The 12,297-nt window shown below is 39.0% G+C and overlaps 1 protein-coding gene across 6 annotated transcripts in view; it reads right to left on the bottom strand.

Moving 5' to 3' along the window:
• RET (ret proto-oncogene) overlaps positions 1-12,297 on the bottom strand; it is a 152,709-nt gene that overhangs the window by 35,594 nt on the left and 104,818 nt on the right. For all 6 annotated transcript variants that reach the window (XM_030485495.1, XM_030485496.1, XM_030485497.1 and 3 more), the window contains 3 exons: positions 4,516-4,767; positions 2,555-2,848; positions 1,424-1,665 (listed from right to left, as the gene is read on the bottom strand). In XM_030485495.1, the coding sequence (XP_030341355.1) occupies positions 1,424-1,665; positions 2,555-2,848; positions 4,516-4,767 (788 nt within the window). The remainder of the gene's footprint in view (positions 1-1,423; positions 1,666-2,554; positions 2,849-4,515; positions 4,768-12,297) is intronic.

Raw genomic sequence — 12,297 nt, 5'->3', positions numbered from 1 at the left:
TAATTTTTAAAAATCAACATTATTCTACAATATTAAAAAATAGCAGGTAAGTAATATGCACACTTAATAGGCATGAAATATATTCAGACAGGTCAAACTCATTACCCAAATGACAAAAGTGACCTGGGTTGTCTGTCTTCTGCTTAGGCTTCTAGATTGCTGTTCTCTACTGGGACACTGAAGCCACAAGGCCTTTAAGATTTCTGTTAGCCATTCTGTTGTTTCAAGTTCATTTAGGTATTAGAAAAAAAATGAAATTTTACAAATATAATGCTTTTTTTTTTCCCCACTGCAAAATGCCAGTGAAATTCACTGCATTCCAAACACTTTGCAGGCATGTAATTTTAAAGAAAATACTTACTTTATAAAACAGTTTCAGGAGATCTTCAATTTCTGCCATCCAGAGCTAAACGGAACTCCCAAACCTCAGATTTTTCAGACGTAAAAAGGAATTACTTTATACCCAGGCAAATGTGATGTGTTTACAGGTGTGTTAACACTTGTTCTAGTCGGGAGGTGGCAGCAAACTCCCAAAATCATTCTTACCCCTTCCAGATACAAATATGAGCAAAATGCACTTTGAAGTGAAACCTGACTACAAAAAACCCAGATGTTGATATTAAACAGATGTTTGCTCAAGAAAAATGCATCACTGAGGCCCCCAAAGTGCCTTCTCTATACCACTGACTTATAAAGTGTTGTTGCTCCTATGAAAGAGCCAAAGAACTCACCTGTATACTTTTCTACTGAAGCAAGGGGTATACATGTTCAGGGGGCACACGCAAAGACACCCAGTGGTTAAGACCTCTTGAAAGACCTCTTGAAAGATCACCAGGAAAGATTGGCATGGTAAGGGAAAAGTGGGAAAGCACCATTAAAGTAAGATCCTGGAGCTCTCCTTTAACAGCTTGGCCCCGGAAACTTTACCACCACTACAGGTGCAGTGTTTGTCTGCAGAAAGCAACTGCTTCTTTTAACTGTCTGTTAATGGTACAGCATCCTAACAAATGTTCTGAATAAAGTTCTGATATCTTATATAGATTTGCATTTATGGGAAGCACACACACATACACTTGCCCTAACACTCAGTTTGGTCACCTGGGGAAACAACCCTGTAACAAATACAGAGCAGAGCTCAGTATAGGGAGATACAGTGATCCCCACCACAGTCTCAGCAATGGTCCATCTTGACCTCAGGAACTGCTGACATTTCCTTACAGTGTTTAATTGTCTTCTTTCTTTGGGGTCCGAGTAAGATACAACTCACGAGAGAGGAATCCTAAAAACTCAGCATTTTACAATCACAGGTCTGTAGAGTATGGTGCAGCGATGTGCTTGTTGCCAAGATCTACTACCCAGAGTACGGATCTATTTCCCACTGCTATGGTCCTACTTCATGGACTAGATAAAAAAAGAGAATTACCTCTTTCCTGTTGAACTCAACAACAGCATCTGCCGTGTCAGTGCCATTGGGCAGGAAGGGTGGAGAGTCATCCTCATCTAACACATTCACCAGGAAGGGCACCTCCACCTGCATCTCCCTGAAGCCCTCTCTCACGGTACATTTGGCAATCAGCTCATATCTCTCTCTCTCTTCTCGATCTAGGCGCAGTGTCACACTCACACCAGTGGTGTTCTCATTGTATCGAAAGGGCATACCTTCAGCTGAAAAACATAGCCACAGTATAAATAGGTACAGTCACTTCCTATTGTAGGACTCTGATGGTTTTCTTCTTTAATACTCTTTTGCAATCCAGTAAATCCATTTTGGACAGCATGATAAAAGGCAGACTTGCAAGTAAGTTGTCTGGTTATATTAGTACCCCACTGGGAGTACTGAGTTCAGCTCTGGGACTCCCAGCAGAAGTGGGACACCCTTCCTATGAACACAGGCTGAGACACTTGGGCTTGTTCAGCCTGGAGAAGAGAGGGCTCAGAGGAGACCTTAAAGCAGCTTCCAGGGCCTAAAGGGGGCCTACAAGAAATCTGGAGAGGGACTTGTTTACAAGGGCATGCAGGGACAGGACAAGGGGGATGGTTTTAAACTGAAAGAGGGGAGATTTAGATTACATATTAGGAAGAAGTTTTTGACTGTAAGAGTGGTGAGGCACTGAAACAGGTTGCCCAGAGAAGTTGTGGATGCTTCATTCCTAGAAGTGTTTGACACCAGGCTGGATGGGCCTTTGAGCAACCTGGTGTAGTGGAAGGTGTCCCTGCCCATGGGAAGGGGGTTGGAACCAGACGATCTTTGAGGTCCCTTTCAACCCAAACCATTCTATGATCTATAAGCAGCACAATTTAAAACCCAGGATATTCAGTCCATTCTTAGCTTGTGCAAACTTCTAAATTCAACCTTCTTCCTCAGGGAAGGGGATAGTCCTTCTTCCCATCCTCTCTATATATCTCAAAGGCAAAAATCTTCAGGCTGAGTTCACACTTGCAATGGAATTTCCTTTACAGGATCAATCTAGAGGATCTACTACAAAAGAGATCTTAAGAGTGCAGCTGTGTTACATCTATTGCTGGTACACGAGTGGCTCAGTTCCAGTTTTACCTGCCAGCAGTTTGTAGGAAACGCTGAGATTCTGACACAGATGATGAATTGAAGGTAACTGGAGCTGATGAAATGTGCCGGGTGGTTTATTCTCCTTGATGTGAAAGGAGAGATCCATTTCTGTGAAGCAAAGCTGCCTTGCTGTCAGGGAACTGCAAGCTGGTGCAGTAGCATTCATCAAGGAGAGGAAAACTGTGGTGCGTGTAGCTGAGTCACATTCCTTCTCTTGAAAAGGGTGGGATGAAAGGAAGACATACAGCATCACCTTTGATAATGGCATCCAGTTTCCTACAGCTTCAGGGGAAAAGGAAAAAAAAAAAAAACCCAAAACAAAATGAACAAACTGCCAGAAGAAATATTTTACAGGTGACAAACCATGATTTGTATTCTAATCCATTATTCCACAAGCAACCATATAGTCCTATTATGTAGAAACAATTCTTCAGTGAGTTTTTTGTTGGTGGGAAGACTTTAAATCTTAATCTTAATAACCCCAGTAAGACAAAAAACTGTAGGTGTTAGCACCAGTTTTACATTATTAGAACCTTGCAGAATGATATATTATGTCTGTAAGACACTGACATAAACCAGGTCACTACTAGTAGTCAGCTTATTGATAGGACTGGTTTTTGGAAGGACTAGAATAAAGTGGGGTGGCAGCAGGGAAAAAAAGTGCATGAAATGGAACAGATATTCAGGACAGATCCATAACTACTGCCATTTAAGTCTGATAGTTCATACCAGTTGAGGATATGGGCCAAACTACTTACATCTAGAGGACAAATTGCTTTATCATTTTGAAATATAAAGAGCTGGTCAAAAGATAACATTAAAATCAACTTCTGGCATCTACAAATACAACCTCAAGCCTTATTTATTTTTATTAGCTTGGTTTGACTACAAATGGAATAATAGTATCTTTGTAACAGATCTAATTCACTTTAAAAGATGTTCTAGGTCGCTTTGACCCATATGAACAAAACAGAGCTCTCAAGTTCTGGATAGCTGTTCTTCCTTTGTTCAGTTACAAATAGCTATGTGATATTGATGAACACTGAGTACCAAAAATGCAGCAAAAATAGGTAAGATATCAGGCACTCAGCCCTTAAAAAATATAACAGTGAGTGTCTGAAGTTGAACATTTCAACATTAAGGCACCTAAGTCAAAGGGCAGTGTCGATATATGGCTCTTACAAACTCAAGACAGCTACTACAGACTCTCTCCAACAGCAGAATTTCTGCAACTGATCACAGTGGTATGCCATTAACTCCTCACTCATTTCCTCCTCCACCATCTAATGATACCTAATTTCCTCATAGATCAAAATCACCAAAACCAATTTACTGCTAAAGTATAAAAGAAGGAGGGGGGAAAAAAAAAAAGAGATAATTCGTTTCTGTAGTTCAGTGGTAAGCTTCTTTAACAAAGCCAAATAAGAGGTACAAGTAAGAGGTACACTTAACCATTTCTTCCAAGGGTGGCTGCTTGGTGTTACACTCAAAGGTACTTTGTGAATCCATGTTATGAATGTTCAAGGACCTTTTAGGTAAGAATTTAACTAATCTAACTACATTGGTCTGGGCATTAAGTGCCCAGCATTTGCACAGTGGAATTGGCTTAATTTGCACCAGTAGATGAACAAACTGTAAATTTCAATGTAAGGCTGTGACTTATATAGCTGTGAAAAGCAGAAAAAGTATTTCAAGTAATGCAACTTTCCCACCATATTGGAGTCCACAGTGCGAGCAGCTGGATCTGTTCCAGGGCAGTGTTAGCTTTGGTATATGGTTTCCCGCATTTGCTGTGGGTTTCATTGGCTCTGCTTTCTGATTTTAAAAGGGCAAATAGGTTTTTTTCCAAATTTGATGCTCATATGCTAATGGATAGATCTCATGATCTGATTGTAATTTGTTTTAACAAGAAATACTTTAACAAGAAAAGATAGTCTTCTCATACTTACACAGCATGTTAAAGTCTTCTCTATCCAGGCTTTTACTGAGGTAGAGAAGTCCTGTTTTTTCTCTGATTTGAAACCAATTATTTTCATGTGATCTTGCTCGAGAAATGATAAGATTCTGGCAGAGATGAAAGTGGGCCACTTCTCCATGTGAATCCCTCAAGGTGTGGATGCGCAGGAGTGGTGTACCTGCTGGCTCATCAATGTAAACATTTTCCAAGTACTCTTTCCTGGGGAAGTAGAGACCAAAGGCAGCTGCAAAGGAAGGCACACAAGAGGACAGGTGCTCCCAGTTAAATGATTTTTGTGCTGGCATTTTCTTAAAAGATGCATTTCCAATAACCAAAGACTTTATTCTCTAAGGATTAAAGAAGTGTTAAAAAGATGTGGAAGAAGGCAGATCCTCATCTGGTGTACACAAACACAGTTGTACAGCACTCAAACCATGGGCACAGTCACCAAAAGTTTGGCCTATGGTTTATGTTCAAGTTACAAAATCATCTGAAAACTAAACTGCTTTGCTGTAAACATCGCCCGGTTTAAGCAGAATGCTTAATCACAGAATCATAGAATGGTTTGGGCTGGAAGGGACCTTAAAGATCATCTAGTTCCAACCCCCCTGCCATGGGCAGGGACACCCTCCACTAGACCAGGTTGCTCAAAACCCCATCAATGAAGCTCTGCTTGTCAAATTGTACTTAAATTCATATCTGGAGCTCTCAGCTGTAATTCCATTATCTCACAGATTATATGCAAAGAAGGAAAAACATTTTGTTTACATCACATACTTTAAAAGCCTAAATGCACTCTCTGTTGAGAGAAAACACAGAAATATAGCAATGTCTTGCACACTTTTCCTTGGATTACATAAAACCTCTCTTACATAAGAGTCCTTTTGTGGCTCCCTCCCTTTCTAAACAGCATGATACTTTTGCTTCAGAAAATGGGAAATGTTTAAATAAAATTGATATGAAAGTGTTATAGGTATTTTAAATATGACAGAGGGGAAGGCTGAGAACTGACTTGTCTGAACTGGGGAGGGAAACATACATTTACTTTTAACACATTGGCTGTGACTGACCCATTGTTCCTCTTCAATTCCGTCCACCCTCTCACATTTACATCTAGTAGGGCTTAACTATGACTTGATGCCTGTTTCCCCAGATGATCTCATCTTACCAGGTCACTTTCAATCACCTCTCTCTCCTTTTCCAGTACTTTCCTTCCAATTCTACTGCTTGCAAATATGATCACAGTGGAATGCTTAATAAGCAAGAAAGGTACAAAGGGATGCTCGCTGCACTCAGGCACACTGAAATACTGGAACTCTTGCTCTTGTGCTTCACCTGCACTGTCAGTACTCACTCCCATAGAAAAGAATACTTGCCTAGTGTAGAATTTTGAATCATTTAATCTTATTTGATAAGGAGTAAGGCATATAGAAGATTTAAGCATCTGCTGAACAAATGAAAATAATAACAATTTTCATATGTTACTAATACATCATAAATCAAGCCAGATACAACTGGAAATGATGGTAATACAGCAGTAAAATTAGGAATGCCAAAACTTCTTCAAAATAGCATCAGGCTATAGCACATATTTATTTTTTTTTATTATTGGATCCATACACTGGTCTACTGAATGGATAGGACCACAAACAAACTGTAAACAAGAGACCTCTAATTTCATTTGGAAATACCACAGAAACCACTGTACCTTGTAATGATTCATGACATTGTCAGTATCCTTGGATGCAATTATATCCATAAGATTTACAGAGGCCCATTATTTTTTCTACATATATTTTGCAAAGTATGAATAAAGTGGTCAAGTAACACAGTAGGTGAATTTGCTCCAAATTAATTAATTCAAAGGGAAGCCAACAGTAATCTTCTGGGGAGTTTTAGAAAAGCATTAAGTCCTGATGTCCCCTGTCTTGAAGAAAACTATTACTTCTGATTCTGGTGCTATCACCATATTTTTTTGCAAGTTAAGTTTCCTGAACATCCATAAAAAAATTCCAAATATTTTCCCAGTCTCTCTGTCTTTTTTTGAAGCGCATGAAAACCTGGCAAATATTCAGTGCTAGAAGTCCTAACAAACTGTTTTGTTAACAAGAGGGGTAAGGCAATACCCAAATAGCAAGCCCAGTCCCAGTGCAAGCAAATAAATTTCCTTGAACTATTTTCCATAAAAACCTGATTTTAGAATTATGAAAACTTCCTCACAACAAATCCAGCACTGAAAATTCACTGCTCAAAACTAAAAAATTACTTTTAACCCACTGATGCAAAGAAATTAGGCTTATACAAAGTTAGTTACAGGACAGGGAAATATTTCCTTATTTCTAAGGCTGGGGTGAACAGTTCTAATGCCAGCGATGTTGTGTGCTCAGCATCACAAACACATCACGCAATGCAAAAACTGGCACCACAGCAGAGACATGAAATCACCTCCAGTAAAAGGAGCAAATAGAATGCAGAGTATATATAAATAGTATGGATAGGTAAAGTGTGAAATTGGAAAAGAGAAACCCAGGATATTTTAAGGTGGAATTAATTTATTTCTTCATCTTACAAAAGTGTGTTGATTTTTATATGCTTTGCTTTACAAATGTGGGCCCACATTGCATGTTATTACGTACACAGTCATGTTCAATGAAGTACATGCATAATTATGACAGGCATTGCCACCTGAATGTCTGAAACTCTGCATATAGCTACACCTCAGCAGAGGCCAGCATCCTGATTGCTCTGCATCAGAAAGAATAAGGTTAGTATTTATGCTGCAGACTCTGAAATTCTCTGACATTAGTTTACCGGAGCAGTCTTCTCTGTTCTCAGGAAAAAAAAAAGGGGAAAAAAATCCTATAATATAAAAATCCAATTTCTCTGTAGGTAATAGAAATGCAAAATAATGATTTATATTTTGAAAAAGGAGAAGGATTCCTTCATAAAATAACTTAGAATGTGCATCACTGATTAACCAGAAATGTTCTTCACAAATAGAAAAGCCACTTTAAGAAATTTAAAGTAGAAGCATGATCCTTTTCTCCCCAATTCAAACCTGAAAGCTGATGAAACTGAATTCTGTCTATCAAAAGTGATAGTTTTTACTACAGAGCATATTTCTACATTGAGGATAACACCTAAGGATAATTTTAAGTGACACCAGTGGATATGAAATACTTCCATATTTTACTTAGAAAACGAGCATTTGAAGAGACTTTACAACACTGTAGAAACTTAGATGGTAAAAGAAAAAAATATAAATTGGATTTAGCCATGTAACAAGATTCGCCCAGTGCTGCTGATCTTGAAATTGCGGAAATTTTGTACCAAGGTTCACCCAGTGCTGCTGGTCTTGAAATCACTGGGATTTTCTAATGTGGTTTGTGTCACACTCTATTTCAAGCACTGAAAGAGATGAGAGGTATGCAACAGACTGCCCAGGTCAAAACCACACTCTGCCTGTAAATCTTTGGAGGCTGATTTTGTAGGAGAACTTTGAAGTAGAAACGTAGCACCCACTTCTCTGAGTTGTGTTCATTCCTTTAAGCCATAGTAAGTTAAAACCAGATTCAATAAACTTGTCATCTGGCAAGTATGCTGCAGGAGGAAGAGGTTCTAATCCTGGCCATGGTTCCTTGTGTCCTGAAAAAAAATTAAAAAGGACTTGTGCAAGCTTCCTATGGAAGCCAGATGGAGTTTTTTATTGAATCTGCCATTTAAATAAAGAGGAATTGAGCTGGTTACGCTCAAAATTGATGGCTAAAGTACTTTGGCTTAGGAATTAAAAGCAGAGAAACCTTTCACGTTACAACCTTGAAATACACCACAAGAAGGTTGTCTTCTGTAACATACATGAGTTACACGAGAGAAATAGAGGGTTACTGAAATATTTTGGGATCTCTTAACTTTCTTCAAGAGGACACTTCAGTGCTTTGTCCTACAATGAGCACAGAGAACTCAGCAACCTCTGATGGATGAAAAGAATTATGTGATAATAGCGTATCAGTAACATACACAAAAGTGATCATGTTTAGGCGGATGTAATGCTACTGACTAATAGCTCCTACAGGAAATGGATACAGCTATGACAGCAGTTTGCTAGTTCAGGGAGAGAAAGCAGATAAAATGAGAGTGAAGAAACGAGATTATATATTCTTTGAAGACTTCACTGCCTTTTGAAATAAGGCAATTTTTCATGTGCTTTTTTTCAGTCATGGATGATTAGGTAAATAACGCCTGTTTTGATACCTTTTCTTTTTTTAATTAGATTTGTTGTAGAAAACTTCATATGTTTTTAGTGCTTTTTACCCTTGCTACCATAGTCTTGAGTAGCATTGGTGGAGTACTCTTGATGAAAACTGTTAAACTGACTATAGGAACATTGTACTCCTACCATCAACCACAATGATGAAAAACGTAGTTTAGCTTTTTAGTCACAAAATGAAGTGACATGAAATTTTTTGTTAGTGTAGAGGAAGACACCACTGTAAAACCTCCCAATCAATTTTTGTAACCATCCTTCAAGGTACAATTGCAGACTTAAGAAAAAACGTTTTGAAGTGAATTATCCCAGTCAGAAGATTTGCTCTGGGAAAGGACATGCTTAGATAACTGGAAAACCACCTCACGTCCACGTGGATCACTTGCAGAGTCTCAAAGCACATTAGAGGTGGTGAGCAGAGAGGACAACTAGCACATATCAAGGTCACTGGTCAGAAGCATCCCATCACCCTGGTCCACAAGACAAAAGATCCATCCATGACATTCTCTTCTGAAGAGAAGACGGTGCAGGTTGTAGCAGTAAGTGAACTGCTGGTCAGTAAAATGCAGCAGCTAGCTCACTCTCGAACCTGGAATTGAAAACCTAAGAGCTAAACACACAGAAACAGTGAAAGCAGTGCACTGTTCAAGTTCAAGGTTCTCTACTTAGCCAAATCATTTGCCTCTAGCTAAGTAAACAGATGTCTTATGTAGTTCATAGTGAAAATTCAAAGCTTAAATGACCACTGCTTGATTTAAGGCACATCACGTATTTGAAGAAAAGGCTTGCTGTTGATTTAAAGACTTCAACTGGCTGAAATCTAACATATCTCTGTAAAGTTCTTTTGGGTTTCATTACTCATGTAATCTGAAAACTCTCTCTCTAGCCTGAGTGCTTGCTACCTTCCACCTTCTTTTTACCAGTTCATGCCAAAAGTTACACTTTTTTCCAGTAAATGAAAAATCTTTACAGATCTCTCAGTGCCTGCCAGATGAACGTGCATTTAAAAAACACAAGGACTGCTTTGTGGGTTTAAGAGAGCATAAGGGAAAAAAAAAAAATCAGAACCATGGAAATGGAATAAGGGTTGTTTTTCATTCAACAAGTAATATACGCCTATATAAACCACATCTGACAAAATTTACTCGGAGCTTTCCAGCATTTTGAACGACAACACAATGATTTATTAAGGACAGAACAGCTCTCACGCAATCTAAAATCCTTCCTCAAGAATTGACATGCATCTCCCAGAAAAGGGGTATAGCTTTTAATGCAATGATATCCCTATCGTAACATACAGGATTTAATGACATTATAGATGAACATGGTAGTCTGATGTTAACAATCCCCCATTTGTTGCACCGCATCAGATTTCAACAAGCAATTATCTGTCAAGGTTAGTTTTGTATTCCTGAAATAATCATCTTCACTTTTGATGAGTAGCCATTATGTTCAATTACTAGTATCAATATACCCAATGTTTGATTCATCAGAAAACAAGGCTGGCAATGCAATCGTATATTCTAAATTAAAGGATTTGCCCAATTAATGCCCTTCTATAGCCCCAACAGAATTAAGAAATAAACTCGCCTTCATAAACCAAAAAGTCAGTAATTTAGAAAAACACACTACCACTTAATGGAAAGGTAGCATGAAACAGCATGGCTGGAAACAACACTCTGTGGATTGAACAACCTGCAAAGTATTCAGAACAATACCCACCATCTAACACAGGCTGACCCGTCCCATAAGAATAAAAATGGTTTTGCCGGCATTTACATGAATGCTTCTTCAGTCAGAGATGGTTTAACAGAGGGAACAACCTCCACATTACACAAGGAATCACTCCAACCTTTCCTTTGGTTCAGCTGCAGAATTTTAAATGAAGAACTTCTCACTGCACTAGCCACCATTACACTGTGACTCATATACAAGGTAATAACATAAGAACTATTTCCAATAGATCTGGTTGCACATCATTTGACACATCCACTCAGAGAACTAAAATTCACCAAGGCAAAACAACCATGGTTTAAACAACGCACCCTGAAAAGCTATTTGGACATCTCGTCAACAAGGAATGGCTCTGGAGCTCAGCTTGTACCTGCAGTTCATGGCAGAGCACAAGCTGACAGTTTGCTTTTCCAAACTAGGGCAAGAGTTCAGTGTCAGAAACGGCAGGCTGGAGAAGAGCTTGTGCTACGCAGCACCGCTCAGTCACCACCTCTCTCCAAGGGAGCTCCTTGGCTGACCACACAGTCATGGCATGAGACGGCCTGTATCAGACAGGGACACAGCACCGGTGGTTGTGGTACCCTACATCCACTATACCCCCTCCACATGCCTGCAACAGCCAGGCATGAAGGCCTGCCAGCCTCCCCGACTGTCCTAAATAGAAGACAAATAGAAGAACTGGCACATGCTAATTAATTAGCAAGCCATTAACACAGCTCAGCAGCATGACGTTATTTATTTTTAGGTGTGTTACTTTTAAGCTGATCATTACAGAAATTGTAGCAGATGTGACCAGAGAGCTGTATTAAGGTGAAAATGAAATTAATTCCTTTTTTTTATAAAGCTGCTTGTCTGGACCCTAGGTTAGAGTGGATTGGGGAAAGATCGCTGTAGAGCTTCATTCCAGAATTTTCTGAAAACATGCTCGAACTTTATGGAACTGGGTAATTGCTAAATTTTACCTGTTGTGTAGCACAGTTGATAGAGAATTATAGAATGAATTTCAATAGCAGCAGTATCAGTGAAGTACATATGTTTAACAGAATAGGATACTTCCAGAGGGAACAGGTCCTTACGAAGTGATGGTAAGCAGAAACGATACTTAACTAGAATATATTCCAGACCTGTTACACTGGTCAGCTTTAATTGCCTCTCTTGTGATTTTGCTCACCAGATTCCCATGCTCATATTGAAAACAACCCTGAATTTTAGACTGAAAATACAGAAATTAAGTAGATACAAATATTGGGGGGTGGGGGGATGGGGGCAACTCAGTCAACAACCTGTATTAACCTGCTGGAAAGGAAAATGAGAATGAATTCCACAAGACATTAATAAGATAGACTTCGTAAAGCCAAAAGATGGATTAAAAAGTGTAGGTGAGGCCCTTAGTGACATGGTTTAGTGGTGGTCTTGGCAGTCCTGGGTTAATGGTTGGACTTGATGATCTTAAAGGTCTTTTCCAATCTCGTTGATTCTATGATTCTAGAAGACAAAAAGTTTGCTTCCTGTATCAGGCATTTTGAACATAGATTTTAAAAATGTCAGGATCAAAGAGAGACCCTAAATTTGTCAAAAAGAAAATATTTCAATTGGATTTGTGATATTTTCATTTTTGTCCTGATTCAAGAATGATAAAAATCTGTACAGTATCTACCAGAGAATGAACGGGACAACGTTTCTACTAGAACTCCTAGTTCACTGATGCCCAGTTCAGACCAAGGTCGAACCTGTGCCTACAACTTTCCTTTCAGAGCCCATACTTCTTAGAAAATC

Source organism: Strigops habroptila, chromosome 5 (genome assembly GCF_004027225.2).
Source record: "Strigops habroptila isolate Jane chromosome 5, bStrHab1.2.pri, whole genome shotgun sequence".
NCBI lineage: Eukaryota > Metazoa > Chordata > Aves > Psittaciformes > Psittacidae > Strigops > Strigops habroptila.
Note: the sequence above shows the minus strand (reverse complement) of the source record. Positions and strands in the feature narration are given on the sequence as shown.